The 25,765-nt window shown below is 40.9% G+C and overlaps 1 protein-coding gene and 1 long non-coding RNA gene across 2 annotated transcripts in view; one reads left to right on the forward strand and one right to left on the reverse strand.

The window, feature by feature from the left end:
• LOC137657252 (glycerol-3-phosphate dehydrogenase [NAD(+)], cytoplasmic-like) overlaps positions 1–17,756 on the forward strand; it is a 158,437-nt gene extending 140,681 nt beyond the window's left edge. The window contains exon 10 of the mRNA XM_068391590.1: positions 16,914–17,756. Within this exon, the coding sequence (XP_068247691.1) occupies positions 16,914–16,947 (34 nt within the window). The 3' untranslated portion in view covers positions 16,948–17,756. The remainder of the gene's footprint in view (positions 1–16,913) is intronic.
• On the reverse strand, positions 1,392–16,061 carry LOC137657764 (uncharacterized). Its single transcript, XR_011047200.1, has 3 exons — positions 10,958–16,061; positions 1,507–1,896; positions 1,392–1,474 (listed from the first exon to the last, which is right to left on the reverse strand). It is a non-coding gene; the product is annotated as an uncharacterized lncRNA (long non-coding RNA).
• Positions 17,757–25,765: the final 8,009 nt, after the last annotated feature.

Genomic DNA, 25,765 nt, shown 5'->3' on the forward strand with positions numbered 1-25,765 from the left:
TTCCTTAAGTCATCAAGATTTGAACCTCTCCAGTCAGCCTCTTTCAAGGACCTCACATTAAAAACTCTTTTCCTAGTATGCCTTGCAACAGCCAAAAGAGTAAGTGAGATCCACGCCTTCAGCAGGAACATAGGTTTCACATCTGAAACGGCTACATGTTCCTTGCAGCTCGGTTTTTTTGGCTAAAAACGAGCTTCCTTCACGTCCTTGGCCTAAATCGTTCGAGATCCCTAGCCTATCCAACATGGTGGGTAACGAGCTGGAGAGAGTACTTTGCCCTGTCAGAGCTCTTAGGTACTATCTTAAAAGGTCAAAACCCTTACGAGGACAATCGGAAGCCTTATGGTGTGCTGTTAAGAAGCCTTCGCTACCAATGTCTAAGAACGCAGTTTCTTACTACATAGGCTTCTGATTAGAGAAGCTCATTCTCATATGAAGGAAGAAGACCTTGCTTTGCTGAAGGTAAGGACACATGAAGTGAGAGCTGTGGCTACTTCAGTGGCCTTCAAACAGAACCGTTCTCTGCAGAGTGTTATGGATGCAACCTATTGGAGAAGCAAGTCAGTGTTCGCATCATTCTATCTCAAAGATGTCCAGTCTCTTTACGAGAACTGCTACACCCTGGGACCATTCGTAGCAGCGAGTGCAGTAGTAGGTGAGGGCTCAGCCACTACATTCCCATAATCCCATAACCTTTTTAACCTTTCTCTTGAATACTTTTATTGTTGTTTTTGGGTTGTACGGTCGGCTAAGAAGCCTTCCGCATCCTGGTTGATTTGGCGGGTGGTCAATTCTTTCTTGAGAAGCGCCTAGGTTAGAGGTTGTGATGAGGTCCTTTAGTATGGGTTGCAGCCCTTTATACTTCAGCACCTAAGAGTCGTTCAGCATCCTAAGAGGACCGCTACGCTCAGTAAGGAAGACGTACTTATTAAAGGCAGAGTAATGGTTCAAGTCGACTTCCTTACCAGGTACTTATTTATTTTATTTGTTATTTTGAATAACTAATAAAAATGAAATACGGGATACTTAGCTTCTTTGTTAACATGTATACTGGTTTCCACCCACCACCCTGGGTGTGAATCAGCTACATGATCATCGGGTAAGATTAATATTGAAAAATGTTATTTTCATTAGTAAAATAAATTTTTGAATATACTTACCCGATGATCATGATTTAATGGACCCACCCTTCCTCCCCATAGAGAACCAGTGGACCGAGGAGAAAATTGAGGTCTTGTTGACAAGAAGTACTGGAGTACCTGACCACAGATGGCGCTGGTGAGTACACCCCCACCTGTATAGCGATCGCTGGCGTATCCCGACCGTAGATTTCTGTCGGGCAACGGAGTTGACAGCTACATGATCATCGGGTAAGTATATTCAAAAATTTATTTTACTAATGAAAATAACATTTTCAAGGGGGGTAAGAGGCAATGTGGCAAACAATGCATTTCTCTCTGAAAAACACAAAAGCCTTAAACATTTCTCTCTGAAAAACACAAGAGCCTTAAACACGTAAGATGCTAAAGCACAAAAGGCATATAGAGCCGAGGAGATTTATGTTCTCTTGTAAGGTGATAACTTTAGTCCTGATGAGTGAATGTATCACAGGCCCAAAAGAACAAAACAATGAAGGGAGATTGTGTTGTCAGTGCACCACTCTAGGTATTATTTCAGGGGCTTTTCAGCATTCCTTTGGCCACTAATTGCTTTTTTTCTGCCTTGTCCAGTCTCTTCAAACTTTACCATCTAGTGTAACTAGGGATTTACCCTTGATGCCCTTATGTGCTGAAGACCTCACAGACCCCAGTGTTGGACTATATAGCCTATAGCCATAAATCTTATCCTAAAGGACAAAAACTTGAACCTGAAGCAAAGTTGGATGATAAGTGGAGCCTGTAAAAAAAAAAAAAAAAAAAAGGCTCATTAAAGCATAGTACACAAGGTAGCCTATTCAGAACATTTTATATAGCTAGCTATCATGGCATGGGTTTCAGATAACTGAAACATGTAACTAATAAAATTCTTTTATCATAAAAAAAAACTTGATAAAGAAAAAAACCCAAATTATTAGAATTGTAGATATGAGAAACATGAGAGAGTCCTGTATAACATAAGCACATATTGGATGGGTTAATAATGACCTAAATAACTGAAGCTGCAACATCAGGCCCCAACAGAAATCTTAGTTGAGTAGGTTAAGACTAAAAGAGATTCACCAGTTTAAACTCGTATAAGAGCTTTGTAGTCAACTCCACAGAAATTAGCCATGCATTTACTTGATATTTATTTGTAAGAAAAAATTTTTCTTTAGATTGGATTGTTGGTGTTCATGCATATAAATTACTTATCCTTTTTTGGGATCAGCTATGTCGTCCTGATGGAAAGTTCCTTCAGGCAGCTTTCTAAAGGATATTTGGCTACAGTGATACTCACAGAGAATTGACCATAGGTCTCCAGAATTCTAACTCCTGGCGCAAGTATCCTTATATATCGCATAATATCAGGGGACGTATTTCTTGATACGACACATAGCAATCTTCACCCCGAATAGAGTTTTCGCTTTGAGGGGGAAGAGTGGCGAAAATGAAGGGGACCCGTTATCAAGGTTACCTGGTGAATCCCCTCCCGGTACCACCCCGGCGAACTATTCCTTTTGTAGTAGCTAATTAAGCACAGTGTTTCTCCCAACTGCTCTCGTTTTTGTTACTATTACAAGGATTATTACAGTGCAATCTCCAGCAACTTCATCCTCTGGAAAGTTGAGTATTTAATCTTTCCAGTGTATAATTTTCGCCTCCCTTCTCACAGTTAAATTAGCATATTTTAGATGTGTTTAGTGGAGCAGAGCCATCACCGGAAGCTGCCATTTTGAGCCGCTGTCGTACACCATAAATGCTTTATTTAGTTAGTAGTACGACGTTCCTGTAACTATAATGAATTCTAGATATTTAGGCAAATTATACTAGTGAAGATAAGATTACACATGTAATATTTCCTCTTTTATTAAAACGTTTCGATAGTATACGTTAGGGCCTCGGTGATATGGTGTAGCCGATATCCCGACTCTGGTTAGGCTAGGGTTAGGCTAGCCTAACGCGTTTTAGTATACTTAAGTAACGTTATCCCCATTTATCCTCTCGTATCGTTTTATTAATTCAATTGGAGATAGAACATCTAGAATTACTATCATAATTCAATACTCGTCTCTTAGAGATATAAGGATAAACCCTTCCTTCCCTCTGAGTGCCCCAACCCTATCTTTCATCTTGCCATAGAGTAGTGTACTCTGCCTTGACTGAGATAGTGTTTCTGTTCAACCTCTTTGCCGGTGAGTATCCCAGCTTTGAGATACGACAGTAACTCAGAGTATTCAGTCTCGTTGCCGGCAACACTACCGATGGGGGATTAGTCATTCCCCTGCCGGTTACACTGTTGCCGGCATACGAAGCCTGGCTTCCCTAGTCGACAACCGAAAGCGATAGTACGATTGCTGCCACCTTTCTCCCTTGCGGACTAGAAGACAAGTCTTATACAGACTAAAAGACAAGTCTTATCCGGCAATGTCTTAGGCTAAGGAATGGTTATTCCTCTGCCGCCAAAGACAGCACTGGCAAGGAAATTATGTTTCCCTGATTTGCAGCCGAAAGCAGGAGGCATACCTGCCGCCTTCTTTCTAAGCAAAATATAAGACCCTTTTCCTTCCCCCTTCTGTCCTTTAGTTAGCCGTCATGACCCCTGTGGCCGGTATTCTACAAAGGCGGCTAGATTGCCGCTTCGACCTTTCCCCTAACGGAAGCAAGGCTCCGGGGAAGGTTGAGCCGGCTGTGACCGCTGCTGGGAGATCCATTACATCCTTGAGTATTCTTCAGTCCTTCCTTGGACTGCCATCCACAAACCTTGTAGCCGGCAACAAATATTGTGGCTGGATGGAAGCTAGTATTCTCTCCCATTCCATTTGAATCCTCATTCTGGAAAGAAAGCAGTAGTCCCTACAACCCTAATTATTATACTAAACTATAATAATACGGGGTAGCATATCGGCAGAACTAAAGTATAAGATTATACAGTAGCCAGTATTCCTGCAGTATAGCAAAATAGCAGCTAGAAAACTACAGTATATAACATACAGTAGTATGAATTTTTAACATACTCTGTGTATCCTTTAACAGTCCATTGTTGAGGCCGCTAAACAAAATGTTGAGGTAAGCATTCCTTCAACATTCGGATGTATCCTAGATCATCAGAACACAAGATTTTGCCCTACATTATTAATATTTCACTTGTGGGGGATTTAGTGCTAGTATACACTGACTCCGGCTCTAAGTACTAGAGCTATTTCACCCTATATTTTCTTAATAAGGAAATTTCAAAATATCAATATTGAGGGAGGTCACAGCAATTGCCTGGACAGGGAACACAGATATGTGTCTTTCCTATTTCCATTCTAGCTTACTATCCTAAGCTATAATTATAATAGTAAGAATTACTATTAATGCATGTGAAGATTTATCAGTTAGATAAATTACCCCATACTCATTTCACTCTCTCTTTCCTTACAGGAGGAGGCCAAGGTGAAGTGTGCAGTCATGTACTGCAACCACAAAAGTAGGAACTTTTGTGGCCACAAGATGTGCTGGACTCGTGCCCCCTGCTCCATCGCAACTAAAATCCTGAGGTACTGCAACCCTTAGGGTTGCACCGTCTGCTCGGCCTTGATGTCCGAGGGTTTTGGTGATCCCAAGACGGAGTCTAGGGATACTACAAGGGAAACACTTCGAAAGAGGGTTCCAGAAGAACTCTCCCGAGACCTTAACCTACCAAGCGAAACTATCAGAAGCCTTCTGTTACCTAAGGCAACATATGACGCAGTTGTGCCTCAGGTACTGGTCAACCCTCCCTGCATACAACTGTTGATAGAGGCTGACATTAATAAGGCTTTGGAAGGCATGGACATCCATCAGGAAAGTATGTCAGAGGTGTCATCGGATACCGAAAAGGATCTCCTTCAAGATCCTGAAGAAGAGGTGGCCCAGCCACCCGAGGAGGAAGAAGAATCCAGAACGACAGAGATCGACAGAGACGGAAAACCCTCTACTGTCTGTGACGGCATATCAACCTGTGCCATCAACCTCTCAACCAGAACCGCAGGTCCCCAAGAGCAAAGCGTTCATGGCGCAAGATCCAGCTGATGATGGAAACTATACGCAAGGAATAGCAAGAGATGAGAAAGGAAGTCAGGGAAGTACATCGCGCGGCTGATTCTCGCGGCTCCCACAAGTGGCCCAGAGTCTCTGACTTACCCCAACGCTCCGAAACTAACACCTGGAGGTATGCGGAGTTTATGCCCATGATGAATGAGAAACTCAACGTCTCGGAGAAGATGGGGGCCATACCCCTCGACGATCTCCAATTCTGGCCGAGCTTTGCGGCTTACCCGGAGTGCTTCATCAGGTTGGAGAACGAACATGCATATAAAGAAGAGACGGAACCTAAGGAAGTAATGGTCATTGATCATGACAAGGCACAGGCTCTCTTAACGAGTAGCCTGAAGAAAGCAGGATACACGAACTCGAAGGTTGCTGCTTTGAGCAAGAGGTACCCTACCTTCCTTGCTCCTTCCTCCCGAGCTTTTCCCTTCACATTTAAAGCTCTCCACTGCGTACTAAAAGCAGTTGACGCAGGCAAACCATGTCCTACGCTAGAGGAGAATAGCTAGCCCTGTCTACAGGCGAGAAGGACAGGAACGAGGTCCATCTTACCTTCACGATCTCGAAATTAGATCCAGATATCGCAGGATAGCAGTTCAACGAGAACCTGCCAAAGTTGTCGGACTTTTTTCTGCGAAGACAACAAGAGACAAAAGAGAGACTAGCTGCCTCTTTCTCTCTCCAGAACTGCATGGATATATGTGCAAGCTTTTCAAGTACCCCAGATATGTACACTGTCCTAGCCAAGATGCACATGGCTAAACTAGTAAGAGACATGTACGCTTTTGTGAAGGCCAGGAGGGCCGGTAGAGAGTACTGTTTGCCAATGCAACGGTCAAGCATGAGCTCAGGAAGCTGATCACTTAGTGTATCTGTGGCGAGGACCTCTTCCCAAAGGAAGTCCAAGAGATAGTTGCTAAAGCTGCCATGGAGAATAGGAACCTTCTCCAAAAGTGGGGCATGTCTTCAGAAAGGAAATCATCCTCTGATGCTGGTCCCCAACCCAAGAACAGGAAGACAAAGAAGCAACAAGTGCCTCATAGACCTGCGCAACATCCCACCGTTACCATGATCATAGTGCCCCAAATGGTTGCCCAGCTGCAAACCACTTTCCAGATGGTGCCTCAGCAGTTAGTAGCCCAGTCACCTCACTAGCCTTTAACCCAGGCTTTGAGAGGCACACCACTACCTTTCGCCCAAAAGGTAGAGGATCTAGGAGAGGTTTCTCAAGAAACCCATCAAAGGGTAGAGGAGGACGTGGTCAGTGTAAGAAACCCTCCGGATCATCTAAGCAATGAGATGCTTCAGGTAGGAGGAAGACTCTACCACTTTCGGGATCGTTGGACCTATGATCCCTGGGCCCACAGCCTAATCAGGAATGGACTAGGGTGGAAATGGAACAGAACTCCACCTTCCTTTCCTCAATTCTTCTAACACTCCACCCCCTTATTGAAGAAAGACTGTTTTGTGTTCCCAAGAAAGACTCGGACAAACTCAGAGTCATTCTAGACTTGTCTCCACTCAACAAGTTCATCGAGAACAAGAAGTTCCGGATGTTAACCTTACAACACATAAGGACCCTGTTACTGAAAGGGGCATACACAGTCTCAATAGGCCTAGCAGATGCTTACAGACACCTTCCAGTCAGCCGCCCCAACTCCTCCTACCTAGGATTCAAGTTACAGAAAACAAAGTATGTCTTCACAGCCATGCCCTTCGGACTAAACATAGCCCGAAGGATATTCACAAAACTTGCAGACACAGTCGTACAACAGCTACCCATATAAGGCATTCAGGTAGCAACATACCTGGACGACTGGCTGGTGTGGGCAGCATCCAAGACTGCTTGTCTGCAGGCAGCCACAAAGGTGATCCAGTTCTTAGACCATCTGGGCTTCAAGATCAACTACAAGAAGTCTCGCCTCTCTCCAGCTCAAGAGTTTCAATGGGTGGGAATCCATTGGAACTTGCAGTCACACCGCCTCTCCATTCCACCGAAGGAGAGGAGAGAGATTGCGGGTTCTGTCAAGAGACTACTGAAATCCAACAAGATTTCAAGACGCCAACAGGAAAGAGTACCGGGCTCTCTCCAGTTCGCAGTAGTAACAGACCCAGTGCTGAGAGCACAACTAAAGGATGTGTCAAGAGTCTGGAGAAGATATGCATCAAATGCTCGAAGAGCTCAACAGAGATCGACACCGACCTTGCTGCGATTGCTTCTGAGGCCGTGGTCGAAGGTCAAGAGCCTAGCAAGGACAATTCCCTTACAACCACCTCAACCGTCAGTAGTCATCCACATGGATGCCTCAACGGCAGGATGGGGAGGCATTCCCATCAAAGGAAAGTACAAGGGAACTGGTCACACTAGTTCAAGACCTTGCACATGAACATTCTGGAAGCCATGGCAGTCTTCCTGACGTTGAAGAAACTATCCCCTCACAGATCAGCCCACGTCAAGTTGGTCTTGGACAGCGAGGTGATAGTGACATGTCTGAACCGACAAGGCTCGAGATCACCCTACATCAATCACGTGATTGTTGGCCATCTTTCGCTTGGCAAGAAAGAAAAGATGGCACTTATCAGAAGTTCATCTACAAGGGTTCCACAATGTGACGGCGGACGCTCTATCCAGGCGAAAGCCAATAGAGTCAGAATGGTCCCTAGATGCAGACTCATTCTCCTTCATCTTGGAAAAAGTCCCAGAACTGCAGATCGACCTCTTCGCAACGAGCAACAAGAAACTACCTTGATATGTAGCCCCATACGAGGACCCTCGGGCAGAAGCGATGGACGCCATGTCCCTCGATTGGAACAGATATCTATCTGTTCCCCGCAACCAATCTCCTGTTGAAGGTCCTCAACAAACTGAGAGTCTTCAAAGGGACAGCAGCAGTAGTGGCCCCGAAATGGCCCAAGAGCAATTGGTTCTCTCTAGTGAAAGAACTGAGGCTGAGGCTGTTTCCTCTACCAAACCCAGTTTTATCCCAACTGGTTCAGAAGTCGACTGTCTACGCTTCATCATTGAGAACCCAAAACATGCATCTCATGATTTTCTCGCCTTAGCAGCCAAGAAAAGGTTCAGGATCTCAAAAGACAACATCGACTTTATAGAAGAATACAAGACAAAGTCAACCAGAAGACAATATGAATCGTCTTGGAAGAAGTGGGTCTCATTTATCAAAGCACACAGGCCGGCAGAAATCTCGATAGACTTCTGCCTGTCCTTCTTCATTCACCTTCATGAGCAAGGCCTAGCCTCCACCACGATAACTACGTGTAAGTCAGCTTTGACTAGACCTCTTCTCTACGCCTTCCAGGTGAACCTGTCGAACGAAATCTTCAATAAGATTCCAAAAGCATGCGCTAAGACTTTAACCAGCAACCCGTCCAAAGCCCATATAGTCCTTAGACAAAGTCTTGCACTATGCTTCTAACTTGAACAACGAAGATTGTTCCCTAAAGGATCTAACACAGAAAGTGATATTCTTGTTCGCCACAGCCTCAGGGGCTAGAGTTAGTGAAATAGTGGCCCTATCTAGAAATGAGGGCCATATTCAGTTAACAGAAGAGGGAGACTGAATCTTTTTCCCGATCCTACCTTTCTCGCCAAAAACGAGCTTCCCACCAAGAGGTGGGGTCATTGGAGAATCTGCCCTCTGAAGGAAGAGTGTCTTAAGGTCTATCTTCGAAGAACTTCAGACTTCAAGGAAGGACAGCTCTTCATAGGCAAAACCTCAGGATCAAACTTATCCCTAAAACAACTGAGAGCAAAACTAACCTACTTTATTCGCAGAGCGGATCCTGACAGTACACCCGCAGGTCACGATCCTAGGAAAATTGCTTCCATGCTCAACTTCTTTCAGCAAATGGATTTTGATAGACTTCGCTAATATACGGGTTGGAAATCCTCTAGAGTCTTTTAGAAACATTACGCAAAGCAAGTGCATGAAATAAAACACTTTGTGGCGGCAGGTAGTGTTATAAAACCTGTTGTCTAGTGCTGCGATGAACAGTGAACTCTTTGGGACTTAACAGTGTAAAGGGTGAACAGGTATTAGCATCTTTGAGTGTAACACACCTTTTAATGAGAATCACTATGGTGATTCTTGAATTGTTTCATATAGGTATAGAATCTAACCAATAACACCAGTGCCGTGTGAAAATTTGTACAGTGTTAAAACATATCCAACATCTAAGTGAAATCAATTTGATAATTTCACAGTAATGAGTGGCACCTGTGTTTTAATATATTTCTTCCCTTACAGGTTACAAATATATATATTTATTCATGTTGATTATGTAAAAGATTCTATTTATGATACATTCGTTGTTGTATTTATTTTTGTCTATACAAATAAATACATGAAATGTATTTGCGTCTTATTCGCCCTATATGAAACCCAATGAATTTTCCAGAAGTCTTTTATTTTCCTAGAAATAAAAATACTTGATAATGTACCTCTGTAAGAACAACCTGGTAAATAACTAAAGTTTCACCTTGCTCCTACGAATACAACCTTGGCGCTTTATAGTCGGTATCTAATTATACCCTGCAGGGGGGGCAGGAAGCCCCAAGTTAGTTCCAAACTCAGTGGATATGACAAATAACGGTAATGTCATATATACATTTGGTCTGGGAGACCATATAGGAATCTGAGTCAAGGTAAAGACACTTATACAAACCCACAGATATAGTACTTAATAGTAATTCTCTGGCAAACTTCCATCTGGAAGACATGGCTGAGCCCCCCCAAAAAATGGATTTTGAGTACAGCGAAAAATCTATTTTTGGGTGATATGGCCATGTCGTCCTAATGGACCCTCCCTCCTTTCAAAAAAGGAGTATACATCTATGTAACAAGTTCCCACCTAAAACTACTCTATCTGCAGCTATCCATGCTTAATTTCAACAAGGAATAGTTCGCCGGGGTGGTACTGGGAGGGGATCTGCCGGGTAACCTTGATAACCGCTCCCCTTCATTTCCGCCACTCTTCCCCCTCAAAGCGAAAACTCTATTTGGGTTGAAGATTGCTATGCGACGTATCAAGAAATACGTTCCCTGATATTATGCGATATCCTTAAGTTATATTAAGGATACTCGAGCCAGGAGTTAGAATTCCGGAGACCTATGGTCAATTCTCTGGGAGTATTACTGTAGCCAAATATCCCTTGGAAAGCTGCCTAAAGGAATCTTCCATCAGGACAACATGGCCATATCACCCAAAAATAGATTTTTCGCTTTGCTCAAATTCCATTTTTATAGATGAATTATAAGATAACTTTTAAATTGGAAAGAAAATTTTTTTTCAGTATGGGTACGAATATAGTATGGTACATTTAAACGTACTTCATGTACTTGAATGTATCTCTAGCAAACCATTCATAGAATCAATTGTATTTTCTTATATATTTTCACGATTGCATAAGTTGTAGAAAATTGCTTTGTAATTTTTCCTATAAAGCAATTTTTTTCTAAAGTTTATGTCAAGCTAATTTACACAAACTTTTGTAATTGCATGTACAGTACTGTATTTTTTTAAAATTTTTAACCTAGTATGCATGCCTTTATATTTTTTCTTTAAAGCCTCAAATTAATAGGAGTTTTAAAGTATGCACAGTATTTATGAAATATTCTATCACTATTACCACACTCAATTGATTAATACTTGCTACATTTTACTGTAGTACAGTACTGCATCTTACTGGTAAGCTTGAAACTTTATATTTACTTTGTACCTCTACTTACAAAATGTTAATTCTTTTCTTCATATCATGGCATTATATTACTTTGTTAGTGAAGTATCTGACCTTACAGCTTGTTCCACGTGATTACAATTTGCACACAAGTGACTAATAGATAAACCTCCCTTAGTGTTCATATTTTTCTTCTGTGGAAGCTTAGTTTTATTTACCCCTGAAATGAAAAAAAAAAAATTTCTTTCAGAAGACCCATTCCCCAAGTAAATAAATGAGGCAATCTAGTAGCTAATGACAAGAAGTGAAGTTGGAACCCATTAGAGAATCTTTTTCTTTTTAGTCTGTTTCCTCCAAGTTGTTGGGGTTTTTTAGTGTATTTGAAAACTCATCCTCTGGATTTGTTAGCATCTGTACTGCATAGATTGTTCAATGGAATTGTTTCTTGGCAATTATGATCTGCATTCTCATTGTTTCTCGAGTTGGGGACAGTATTATGAATCAGATAACCATTGAAAAGAGTATGAAAGCCTCGCTGTAAGACTGGTATAAAACTAATTAATTGCCTAGTCTTGATCTGGATTTCAATTTAACTTCCTGCCTTGAGGAGGACATTATTGTACTGCTAATATAAGTAAATCTTTAAATGCAAGTTTCTACCGATGAAGCCTCAGTTTTCGACCTCCTTAGGATTGTCGTCAAGACATTACTTTCATAATAGTGGTAGAAAATCAGGATTCTGCTTTAGTAGATGCTCCAAAATAGTTGCTGATCTGAATTGAAGATCAAATTCCACTAAGAAGAAGACTTCCTTACTTCTATCATGTTTGAAAAATTCCTTTGTCACAATCCTTAGGTGCTAGCTATTGTCAAAGGTTCCTCTAACTTCCAAACCCCTCTTATCCAAGAAGTCAGGCTCCGATTTTGAAACTGGAAATTGTGAACATTCTTGTTGAACTGTGCTTTTAAGGTTTTGCTACAGGTTATTCCCTTATCCCAAAATATTCAAGGGGTTAGAGACCAGGTCTTTGATGTTTTGAGTCTCAAAAAGTTTTAGATGGAACCACCCAAGATATTTATAGGCGTGATAATTTTTTTTTTTTTTTTTTCAATAGACACCTCTGACGTGTTGCTTCACATTACTATTCTTCTCAATTTAAGGAACTACAATGGAACCTCTACATACGATCGTAATTAGTTCCGGGACATGGTGCGTATGTAAAAAAAATCATATGTTGAAGCGAACATTCCCATAAGAATACACTGTAAATTGTATAATTCGTTCTACAGCCCAAAAACCTATGTTAATGTTAACTCTGTAATAAATTACTACACATAATTACACGTAACAATAATACGAATGCATTATATATGAGAAGTAAAAAAGAATAATTATAGATAAATAAAAAAGGGGTTTTTATTGTCACTTTACCTTAGAGACAGGCCAACGCAGGAGTAGGCTTTGCTACACAGGAGACGGACAGTCGTCAAAGAGGTATAGATGGTGACCACAATAACTTACTGTAACTTACACTACATGAACTTTAACCTAACTTTTAGCTAAAAAAAAATTTTCATTTTTATATTTTACATGTTTTTTCTTTTTGATTTTCATCACTTTCACTCAATCCAATCTTAGTTTTCTTTTCCTCAATCTTAGTTTTCTTTTCCTCTTTCTCTTCATCACAATCACTAGACCGCTTCGTAGGTTTTTTAAAGAATCTATCGAGAGAAAGTTGCTTGGTACGGCTTTTCAGAATTTTCCTGAAATGGGTTAAGCAGACACCATCAAATTGCAAAACTACACAGCATATCTGAAGTTTTTGAGGGTGGTACTTATCAATTAAATCAACTACGTGTTGATGATGTGCTGGCATCTTTTATTTTTAGCCGAACTTAAGATGTGCTCTACCTTTTCAATGTCCTCTGACTCACTCAACTGCACTTGGAACTCATCATTCTGCATGGCATGCAGCTCCTCAAGTTCCTCGGTGGTGAGCTCTTCATGATGCTCTTCAACGAGTTAGGTAATATCTTCATCAACCTCCAGACCCATGGACTGGCCAAGGGATACAATCTCTTCTACGTCTTCCTCTATGGCAAGCACAGGTTCAGGCTCGGGGCCAAAACCTTCAAAATCTCTGGGAGAAACGGCATCAGGCCAAAGCTTTCTTTCAAGCTGAATTCAGTGTCCGTTGAGTTACTTCCTCCCAAGCCTGATCTATGATCTTCAAGCAGTGCACGATATTGAAATGGCTCCTCCAAAATTCACGCTAAGTTAAGTTGGTGCTTTGCATGACATTAAAGCACTGCTTGAATAAGTGCTTGGTGTAGAACTTCTTAAAATTAGAGATGACTTGCTGGTCCATGGGTTGGAGGATAGGGGGTGGTGTTCGGTGGAAGATAAACTGTACAGCACTCTGATGAACTTGAACTGGTCGATGATAGATTGATTTAAAAGTTTTGAGGCATCCTGACATCTAAGGTAATTGACGGCAATATCATTTATTTTATATAAAAATTAACAGAATATTCAATTAAAACCATAAAAGTTGAATGTCATTATAGAAGTTAAATAGTTTTCAGTAGACCTGCTCCTGAAATAAATCTAAAAATGCCGCTCGCATAGTAGGACACATCATGTCCAAGAATCTTGGCAAGGATGAACCTGCCATCCTCACCTTGAGCCTCAAACAGATATCTATTAAGGGATTTTGACGAAGGAAAAATCTATTTCTGGGGAGAGACCTGTGACGCCCGGTGAAAGTCCTTCTTTCCTAATATAAATCTTCCAAATATACTAGAGAAAGATAAAAGCATGGAATGCAGAGGTTACAACCCTCGCACGAGCACCTTGTTGGTGTCGTATATCTAACAAGGGCGTTTGTAAAACACTATTCACAGGCTGTCTTCCATTTAGATAATCCCTTCATCAAAGGGGGAGGGCCATGACAGGCCCTAGAGAATACAGTTGGGTTACCCTACCGACACCCACCACTCGCGCTCACCAGGTCATCCTTCTGAATTTGGACTTACGAGCAAGTTGAGATTGGTTTTGCAGTGTTTTTCGAAGAGTTTCTTGTTATTTCGACATAACTGACGTTGCTACTTCACCCTTACCAATGTTAAGTACCATAGTTTGTTTTGGCAGCTTATTGCAGTACCGGGCTTTTGTTCTGTTTCCACTAAGGTGGTCTTTAGTTTTGGAAGCTATCGTCCTGCCGAGGTATCGGCAGCCATTTTGGGTTATGTTCGCTTCGGTAAATTTTCAAGTTATTATTGCCCATCTGGTACTCTGTCATCTAGGTTATATCACTTATGTTTTATGACCATTGGTATTATCATTAATTATCATTAGTTTATACTAGGGTATTTATTTGCTTGCAAGGCCAATTTGGACCTACGAAGAATAGCGATTTAGTCTGTTAGTTTTGTACTAGCCTCAGGAAGGCTCGAATTAGACTATATCCTTGTTTATTTGTTACGTGGTCGTTATTTTTCGTTCTTGGTTATCTATTAAGTTATTATATAATAAGGGCATTCGGTCAACAAATGCCTCACTGTTAAAGGTACTAAACAGTCATCACAATACCGGTTGGTGTTAGCCCTTCAGCAGAAACTCGAGTGTCAACAGTGTGACCAATACGAAGACGACAGAGAGTCTTCTCTCATTTTCGGGGCATCATGTCCTACCTCCAAGGAGATATGACATTTGTTATTTCTCTCATTTTATTGCCATCTTGACTATTTCAGTGCTGTTGCCAATTATTAAAAATAAATTTCTTGATGTTAGGTAGGATATCATTATAGGGAATCGGATACCTTCTTGGTATCAACTCGGATGCCACATTCTTCACCAGTAAATCTGCTTTCTCATTCCCAGACACACCTACATGTGTTTGAACCCAACAAAATCAAACCATTATACCTCTCTGTCCAATAATAAAAAGCCATTCTAAAATCTTTAAAACTAGAGGGTTACTAGAAATAAAAACTTCTAAAGCTTGAAAAACACTCCTTGCATCTCTAAAAATTGTAGAATTACTCTTCTTTTCCAACGCTATTTTCTCAATAGCGGTTAGTATGCCATACAGTTCAGCAGTAAATATGGAAGCTATTAGAGGAGGTGCATGGGATGTTTCCGAAACAACTACTTCAACCACAGACAGAGGATCTATTTCCGCTGTAGTCGACGATTGTTCGGCGGCCACACCCCGTTTGACCATGTCAAACAGGGCTTCCTTGGAGGGCGAACCCTGTAGCCCCAAGGAAGCCCAAAGCTGAAAAAGTTCGGCGGCCACACCCCGTTTGACCATGTCAAACAGGGCTTCCTTGGAGGGCGAACCCTGTAGCCCCAAGGTAGCCCAAAGCTGAAAAAGATCCTTGTTAGACATAACAACCTCCTCCGAGGGGGGAGGGGCAGCCGCCTCGCTATGGTAGGCAGCGGCCTCTCCCTTACCACGGGATCGGTCAACAATATCAACATTATGGTCTACGCTACCATTCGTCGGCCTCTCGGAAGAGGCCGCCCGAGTGGGAGCTTCGGAGAAGGAATGGGCAGCGGGAGAAGACGACCTAGGATTTTCTCTCTCCCGAGAACTTTCGGGAGGAGGAAAACAATCCCGTTTAGCCTTCTTCTTACGTCGCCGGGCAAACCTCTCCCACTGGGAGGTAGACCACTCCCTACATTCAATACACAAATTAGCACTATCACACCGTTGGCCCCTACACTGAGGGCATAAGGAGTGCGGATCCGTTTCCACGGCCGACATAAAGGTTCCACAAGGGCGGCCGGGAAGACCAGGGCAAGTGCACATGATGATAATAGAGGCCAACTTCACACACAAACACTGCAAGAAAAAGCAAACAAAAATTATGGCAGTCAAAAGAGAGAAGAGCGCTGACAGGTCTGTCGTCTCTCCGAGCCAAAAGTAAAGTGGCCGAATCACCGGTGTGTGTGAGGGTGGAGGGTAGCAAGCTAACCCCCCCCCCCCCCCCTGCCAACTAGCGGTGGGGTAGGAAACCCTCGTTAAACCTTTATGGCTCGTCATCGGCTGCGCCGAAGTAATTAACCCCATGTAAATACCTATAGCGTGATTTGTATTCAGTTAAGGAACAAACATTAATTATGGATAGACATACCAACCACTAAATATCTTAAGACTTTCTCAATACCTGTAATCCATTTTTTTTTTTTTTTTTTTTTAACAAATTAAGAAAAAAAAGTTTCTCAAAAGTGAATTTGCAATGAAGAATTACACCTAGAATTTTAAATGAGTTTTATATAATTGAAGAAACCTCATCAATGCAAAGAACTGGATGTTGATGATCCATTGTCCTCGACCTACTTACAATCATACTTTGAGTTTTATTAGGGTTCAACTTCATGCCCTATAATTTGCACCATGCAATAATTTTAGCTAGATCTAATTAAGGGGTTCTGCAACCATAGGTCTACATTCAGGAGATTGAATCAATACAAAGAGTAACATTGTCTGCATATGCAATAAGCTTGTGTTCTAGCCAAACCACATATGCATGTATATTAAGAAAAGTACGGGGTCAAGAACACTTATAACATCAGATATCACAACTATCTATAATTATTTGCTTATTAATTCAATATTGATGTCAAGAAAAGACCCACCTATCCCCATCTGTATGAATGAGTTTGTAAACAAGGTCCTAACGATTAACATGGTTAAAGGAAGCACTAAAATCAAGGCCAATCATACAAACTTCCTGACCACAATCAAGATTTCTGTGCAGTACTATGAATTGTATGAAGGGTATCACATACTCCAAGGCCCTAGCAAAAGCGTAACTGCAAATTAGGAAAAAGGGGACTACCATCAGCATACTTGTTATGATGTTTTGCAAAAAAGATATTCAAGTATTTGTATAAACAATTTGATACTCTATTGATTTTATCACCTAGTAAACCATTCTGCCATGAATATTTTTTCTGTTTTGAAAATGTTAATTATTTTCTTGTCGATATCTTACAGGTGTTCATTTGACAAACAACATACAGCAGTGTGAAGCAAACAGTGAAGTTCTTGATGTCTGAAGAACACTCGTAATTAACTACCTGATTGCAGTGTATTCTACTGTATCTTATTTTTTATGCAGATTCTACATGATCTGTGATATGGTTTGGTTGATACTGAACAGTTGTAATTCAATGTTGAAAGCTCACTTTCCTCTGTATATAATATTTTCAATGCCAGTGAAATTGACTGATGCTATTTTATTAGACAAAGTTGTATGGATCTAAATGTGAATAAAACTTAGGTATGCCTTCATAAAGTAGCATTAAGGAATATTTTATTGTTGAAATTTTTAAACCATTTTGAGATATACAAATTTGATTTTTACTGTACAGTGTATATGGTTTCCATAATTTTACTTACTAGTTTTCTTTTTGTAAGTTGGTGTATGACCGAGTGTAGATGGGTGTATGATACAATTCTGTGAGGTATTGTATTATTCACTGAGCTAACAAAAGCTATGTAGCCATAAGGAAAGTATATCAATTTTATTGAGACATACTGAAAGAAATTTTGTAATCATTTCAAGTTTTCACCTATTTTCATGGGAAGGGGGTTTCTCGCTATAACATAATCATCAAATACCTATTACTGTATTACTGATGACAAATAAGTAACAGTGTGGTGTTATAAATTCACCAATAGGTGCTATTTTCTTGGGTAGGTTTGACACAGTTATATTAAATTTTACTATTTTTTAAGATACAGAAACTTCACCACACATGAACAGTTGTAGATATACTATAAGAGCTCGGGATAAATTAGTACTTCAAAATTATATGATGTTGAGAAGGGTTTTTCTCTCATTGTTTTATTAGCCTTTTGATATGGTATTAGAATTTTTAAATTGGAGAATTTCAGAATCACAACAAACTCATTACTGATTCTTGGTCTTAGAATAGCCATACTGTGCATCTAAGACAGGAAACTTATTGGTTCTTTTGTCAGTCCAGTTTTCATTACTAGCACTAATTCCTCCAGATGATTTTGTTTGGCAGAATTAAAAGTGCTAATCAATATCCTTTTACATTGCATTGTTTTGAATTTCTATGCTTTTCCTTCCCTAGGGTAGAATTGAAATTTACTTTAGTTAAGAAAAGAATACAACCTAAGGTCATTATGATAACATTTGTCAGTTTTTATATAAGTATGATCTTTATTTTAGTCCATAGATAAGTTGAAAAATTTATCATAATTTGAGCTGCTTTCATTTTGCCATGATTTTATTTTTTCAAGCTTTTATCTTTCTGTTAGTAATTATTTCCAAGTAGATAATATTCAGGAGAATAGTTATTTCATTTTAAAATTAACTCTGAATATATAAACTTTATTCTACCATTTTACACTTGCCATGATTTTTATTACAAATGTAATTGCTATTTGTGTTTCTAGTCTTCCTATGCTCTATTTTATTTCTGTTAATATTAACAAGCCACATGCTTTACTACTAGGCAATCAGTTATTACTTTTCTTTGAGATATATGCTTTTCATCTTTATGTTATTTGGTACTGTATTTCAGTATTATTATTATGAACCTCCTTTGATGTTCATATTGCTTCAAGTCTCCATAAGCTTGGTTATGTCAATGTAATCCTTAAAAATTAAAAAAAATTCACATTTTCTTTCCTTACACTATAACAATGCCTCTAGTAAACAACGAGACTAACAGCGTCTACTACAATAACAAGCTGTGCATGTCATATCATTGTCTTCACACTGTCACTTTGGAACAACGTTGATGTGCCCCTCTCTAGATTGTTAAGTTTTATTTGGTGTTTTTTTTCATGGTTTAAAGATATTCAATAAAACTAAGGGTACTAGAGAAAGATTACCTAATTAATCTGTTGTTAGATTTAGGTGAATATATTTTGCACTAACATATTATCGAACTAGAGTAGATATGCAAATTAAAGCTGACATTTGTCCATACACTGAAATCTAGTCAATACATTAAATACTTAAATAAGAATATGAAATTTGCAATAAAAACTCTTAAAAAGAAAGTAGGCACTGCAATAACTATTGTTTAAACAAAATATATTTATACTAAATGCAGTTACCACATTATTAGGAAAAAGCATTACTAAAGAAAAAGTTCACTTAATAAGTAACCTCAGTTGTATAAAATTCAAGAATGTTTTATAAGACACTAGTCAACCATGGGATAATTGTTTAACAATTTCAAAGTGCACAAATGGAGTTCATAGCTAGAATTTAATACCATACAAAGTTGTTAGTGAGCAAAGGCTTTAAATTTGTTTCTTTCCATGTAATAAGCTAGTTTTGACTGCTGTTATGTGGGCCATATAATATTGAAGGTATGTATATGTCACTCATTTGATTATATATTATAGGTTTTGGATTTTACCTTTCAAGCTAATCTCTACGCTGCTAATGCTTACTTTTATACCCCAAAGCTTGATTATCCACAAATGTATTGAGGTAATGATAGGATTAGTAGAGATTGATTGAATGATTGATTTGAAGTTCTCTGGCATCCTGACATCGAAGGTCATTGACGCCGATATCGTTTATTATAAATAAAGATTAAAAGAATATTCAAAACCAGAGAAGTAATTGTGTTATAAAAGTTAAATAGCATTAAGAAGACCTGCTTCTGATATAAACTTAAAAATGCCATTAGAAGTAAATATGTTATAATAGTTAAATAGCATTAAGAAGACTTGCTTCTGATATCAATTTAAAAATACCACTAGCATTGTTTGACACATAATGTCCAAGGATCTTGGCCAGGATGAACCTGCCATCCTCACCTCGAGCCTCAAACAGATATTTATTTCTAAAGTTATTACAATTGGGGCATTCAGTCAACAAATGCCTCACTGTTAAAGGTACCAAACATTGCAACACGGTTGGTGTTGGCCCTTCAGAAGAAATTCGTGTGTCAACCGTATGTGACCAATGCGGAGACAACAGAGACGTCTCCCACTTTCAGGGCATCATGTTATATCTCCAAGGAGATATGATATTTGTTACTCCTCTCATTTTATTGCCATCTAGACTATCCCAGTGCTGTTGCTAATTAGGTAGAAATCATTAAAGGGAATAGGATACCTTCTAGGTAGCAACTCAGATGCAGCATTCTTCACCAGTAAATCTGCTTTCTCATTCCCAGAAACTCCTACATGTGCTGGAACCCAAAAAAATTGAACCATTATACCTCTCCGACCAATAATAAAAAGCCATTCTAAAACCTTTAAAACTAGAATGTTACTAGAATTAAAAACTTCTAAAGCTTGAAGGACACTCCTTGCATCACTAATGGTAAAATTACCCTACTTCTCCAACACTATTTCCTCAATAGTGGTTAGTAAGCCATACAGTTCAGCAGTAAATATGGAAGCTGTTAGAGGAAGTGCACCTCTACAATTAAAACCATTACTATGTACTCCAAATCCAACGCCAGCATCAGATTTGGAGCCATTGGTATATATATAAGAGTCAATCCCCTATGTTCTGCAACATGTTCCATAAAAAGACCTGGACTCTAAGTCAGTCATATTCTTCTTAACTCCAATAAAATATTTACAAAAAGATACCTCTGGTAATTTCCATGGAGGCGCTGATGATACCTTAAATGGAAGCACCTTATTTCTAATTATATTCAGACTGTTTAATAATTGCTTCACCCGAAAGGCATAAGGTTGAGGATATTTTGGGTGCAACTCAAAGTATGATGTGTGTCTTACAAGGCTTGCAGTCTGAAAGGCTAAAGAGTTTGGGAGTCTTTGCAACCTATTGCAATCCAAACCGATACCGAACAATAGAAAACTTTTGGTAAAGGTCTAGAGGTAACTCTCCAGCATCAACAAGGAGACTTGGGATAGGCGATGTTTTAAAAGCTCCAGTAGATAATCTAATACCTGCATGATGTATCGAGTCTAATATTTTTAACCGGCTTGGGGTGGCTGAAGAATATAACTCACAACCATAACTAATTTTGGAAAAAATCAAGGCCTTGTATAATTTTAAAATAGTATTGCGGTCTGCCCCCCATGATGTATGGGAAAATATTTTTAAAAGATTCAGAGCCTCAAGACATTTAGCTTTTAATGCTTTTAAGTGAGACACCCATGTAAGCCTACAATCAAATATGAAACCTAAAAATTTAGCTTCACTTACACATGGGATACGTTGACCTTCAATGTATATTTGTTCCAACACAGTACTTACCTAGAACTACTTTCTTAGGAGTTTCTGGTAACTCTTTCCCAACCGACCAGAATTTTGTGTAGTTTACCCCCATTCCCATTTTCTATGGTTGACCTCAGGCGGAGTGATATGCGCCCTGAGGCGACCCAGGGTCGGAGAGCGTGCTAGCTCAGGTCGTGCACAGTAAGTTTCTGGTCGCGACGTGATTCACATCTCGCCGCGCTCTCTCTTACCCAGTGCGATCCTTTGTGTACACCACGTGGTACCTGTGTCCGTATCCTTACCCCTTTCCTCTGTCTCCCTGTGTCTCTTGGTGTGTTAGTGTTTCATTATGGAGCATCCCCGCCGTTGCCCTGGGCCTGTGGCCAGCAAGTCTTGTGGGGCTTTCCCTTCGAAGCCCGAGGTTGACCCACACTCGCGCTGTTCGTCATGTAGGGGCAAGGTATGCTCCCCTACCGCCACGTGTTCGGAGTGCGAGTCCTGGGGCGAAATCCAGTGGGTCCTTTATGGGACAAGGAAGAAGAAGTCGGCCAAGAAATCGCCCAAGAAAGCTAACGCGTCTTCTGCTTAGGTGTCTCCAGATGCCTCGTCGGAACGTGGCTCCCTTCCATCTTCCCCTACCCAGAGTAGGGGACGAGGTAAGTCCGTTGCGGGGAAGCGGCCCATTGTCCTTCCCCAGGAGTCTGAATTACCTGTGGGGGAAGCTGCTCATGTGATACAGGCATGTGTGGGGCCTTAGGGAGGTGTGTGAGTGTGTGTGGGGCCTTAGGGAGGTGCGTGAGTGTGTGTGGGAGACAAGGTCCTGGTGCCCGCAGGGCCCGTCTCTACTGAAGACCCTATGTGGGGGAAGTCGGGTACTACCTCTTCCCCTGCATCTTGGGTATGTGTTTCAGGTACTTCAGCTGCCGGGAGGGATGCCGAGAAAGGTCATTCGTCGAATTCGAACCCCGCCATTTGGGATCTCCCTAGAACACCCTGCAGGTCACCCTTCAGGCTAGAAGAAGAGTTTGACCATTGGCTCGCCCGGAAGAAGGTCCCTTGGTCCCCCCCGGCGCCCTCGGCAATGCTCCCGCCAGTCTTGCTGCAGCCTGCGGCACCAGAAATTCGTCATGGAGTCCCCCTGCGGAATTGGACGTCTCAGGTGGTTCAGCTGATTCTCTCTCCTCCTCGTTGTCTTCCTCATCCGCAGATTCATCGTCATCGGAGGACGAAAACAAGTCCTCAAGGAGGAAACGCGAGAGGTCCCGGAAAAAAAAGAAGTCCCGCTCCCGTTCAAGACAGAATAAGGAGGAGTCCAGACCATCTAAGAAGAAGGCTAAGAGTAAGTCGAGGGATTGGGTGAACATCACGGTGCCCCGGAGCGAGCTGTTTAAGGTCACCACAGCCGCGGCCGCTTCCGGGTGGCTCCCTAGAGCCTTGTCCTCACCGTCTCGCCCCGCATTCTCCTCCTACGGACCAGAACCCCACCAAGGGAGATCTATCCAAGTTCCCCATGATGCGCCTAAGTCGACGAAGGCCTCCGCTGCATCTACTCTGCGGAGGGAGGCGCCCCATCAGGTAGAAGGCGTAGCGCCAGCCACGGGCTCCAAGGGCGCCCTACGGCCAGGGATATCCCCACAGATGCGAGAAACCCCGCAGGGCAAGGTAATCCCATGACGGATACCTTCGCCTCTGCGGGTCCGCCCGTGACACAGGCAGGCCCGTCCAATGTTACCCCCCCCCCCACCGATGATACTCGTGCGGAGGGACTGGTGACGGAGGCCCTGGTTGAGGGAAGATAGTGCTCATCCGATGACATCTCTTATCGAAAGGTGTTGGCCCTCATAAGGTGGCACCATTGGCTGGATGAGCCCATTCCCACCACAGATCAGACCTGAATGAATGGATGATTGATTGATTTAAAGTTTTCAGGCATCCTGACATCTGAGGTCATTGACGCCGGTAACATTTAACTTATGTATACAAAAATAAAAAATAAATTAAAAAATAAAAGAGTATTCAATTAAAATCATAAAAGTTGAATGTCATAAAAATTAAATATTTTTCAGAAGACTTGCTTCTGAAATAAATCTAAAAATGCCACTTGCATGGTAGGACACATCATTTCCAAGAATCTTGGCGAGGATGAACCTGCCACCCTCACCTCGAGCCTCAAACAAATATCTATTCCGCAAGTTGTTATAATTGGGGCATTCGGTCAACAAATCCCTTACTGTTAGAGGTACTAAACAGTCGTCACAATACGGTTGGTGTTGGCCGTTCAGCAGAAACTCGTGTGTCAACCGAGTGTGACCAATACGGAGACGACAAAGAGACGTCTCCCATTTTCGGGGCATCATATTATACCTCCAAGGAGATATGTCATTTGTTATCTCTCGCATTTTATTGCCATCTTGACTATCCCATTGCTGTTGCCATTTATTGCAAACCAAATTCTTGATGTCAGGTAAGAAATCATTACAGGGAATGGGATACCTTCTTGGCAGCAATTCAGATGCAGCCTCCTTAGCCAGTGAATCTGCCTTCTCATTCCCGGACACACCTACATGTGCTGGAACCCAACAAAATTGAACTGTTATACCTCTCCGTCCAATAAGGAAAAGCCATTCTAAAATCTTTAAAACTAGAGGGTTATTAGAATTAAAAACTTCCATAGCTTGAAGGACACTCCTTGCATCACTAAAAATTGTAAAATTACCCTCCTTCTCCAACGCTATTTTCTCAATAGCGGTTAATATGCCATACAGTTCGGCAGTAAATATGGAAGCGGTCAGAGGAAGTGCACCTCTACAATTAAAACCATTACTATGTACTCCAAATCCAACGCCAGCATCAGATTTGGAGCCATCAGTATAGATAAAAGTTGATCCTCTATGTTCTTTAACATGTTCATTAAAAAGAAACCTGGCTTCTAGGTCTGACATATTCTTCTTATCTCCAATAGAATATTTACAAAAAGATATCTCTGGTAACTTCCATGGAGGCGTTGATGATACCTTGAATGGAAGTACCTTATTTCTAGTTATATCCAGACTTTAATAATCGTTTCACCCGAAAGCCATAAGGTTGAGGAGATTTTGGGTGCAACTCAAAGTCTGATGCGTGTCTTACAAGGCTTGCAGTCTGAAAGGCTAGAGAGTTAGGGAGTCTTTGCAATCTAAACCAATACCGAAGAATGGAAGACATTCGGTAATGGTCTAGAGGTAACTCTCCAGCATCAACAAGGAGACTTGGGATAGGCGATGTTTTAAAAGCTCCAGTAGATAATCTAATACCTGCATGATGTATCGAGTCTAATATTTTTAACCGGCTTGGGGTGGCTGAAGAATATACCTCACAACCATAACTAATTTTGGAAAAAATCAAGGCCTTGTATAATTTTAAAATAGTATTGCGGTCTGCCCCCCATGATGTATGGGACAATACTTTTAAGATATTCAGAGTTTCAACACATTTAGCTTTTAGCGCTTTTAGGTGAGAAACCCATGTAAGTCTACAGTCAAATATCAAACCTAAAAATTTGGTTTCCGATACACATGGTATCCGTTGACCTTTAATGTATATATCCGGGTCTGGATGTACTCCCCGGATACGACAAAAATGGACAATGGTAGTTTTACTTGTCGAGAACTTAAATCCATTCATGTCAGCCCACTGGATAATTTTATCAATAGAGAGTTAGATTTTTCTCTCAACCATTGCCATTCTAGTGCCAGCAAATGATATTGAGAGATCATCCACAAATAATGTTGAGAGAACATCCTGGGGAATGGCTGAGGATATCCCATTAATTGCTAGTGCAAAAAGGGTTACACTCAGCACACTACCCTGAGGAACTCCTTCTTCCTGGCACTTACTCTCTGATAAGAGTTTCCCCCACTCTCACTTGAAAAACTCTACGTGAAAGAAATGCCTGAATAAATAGTGGCAGCTCTCCTCTCAATCCCAATTCATGAATGGTTTTAAGAATACCATATCTCCATGTGGTATCATATGCCTTTTCAAGGTCAAAAAATACTGTAACATGGTGCTGTTTGGAAGCAAAGGCTTCACAAATAGAAGACTCTAGTCGTATCAACACATCAGTCGTTGAGTGCATTTTTCGGAATCCACATTGAATCGGTGATAAAATACCTTTCTTTTCAAGGTACCATAGCAGCCTTGCATTGACCATCTTCTCCATGATTTTACATAAACAAGATGTCAATGCAATAGGACGATAGTTTGCTGCTAAAAACTTGTCTTTACCTGGTTTTAAAAAGGCTAAAATAATGGCTAGTTCCCAAACACTTGGGTAGCTATGATCATGCCATATTCTATTAATAATGCTTAAAATAAATAGCTTTGTATTAAAATGTACATGTTTAATCATTGCATATGGAATTCCATCGGGTCCAGGGGCTGTATCGTTGCAATGAGCAAGTGCGGAATCAAATTCTCTTTCAGTGAAAGGAGAATTATACGACTCTTCCCTTCTTGTTGCAAAATTTAAAATGATATTTTAATTATAAAATAAATTTTTGAATATACTTACCTGGTGAATATATAATAGCTGAGCCTCTGGCGGCTCGACAGAAAAACACACAAAAAACTCGCGAGCGATCGCTATGAAGGTTGCGGGTGTGCCCACTAGCGC

Source organism: Palaemon carinicauda, chromosome 18 (assembly GCF_036898095.1).
Source record: "Palaemon carinicauda isolate YSFRI2023 chromosome 18, ASM3689809v2, whole genome shotgun sequence".
NCBI lineage: Eukaryota > Metazoa > Arthropoda > Malacostraca > Decapoda > Palaemonidae > Palaemon > Palaemon carinicauda.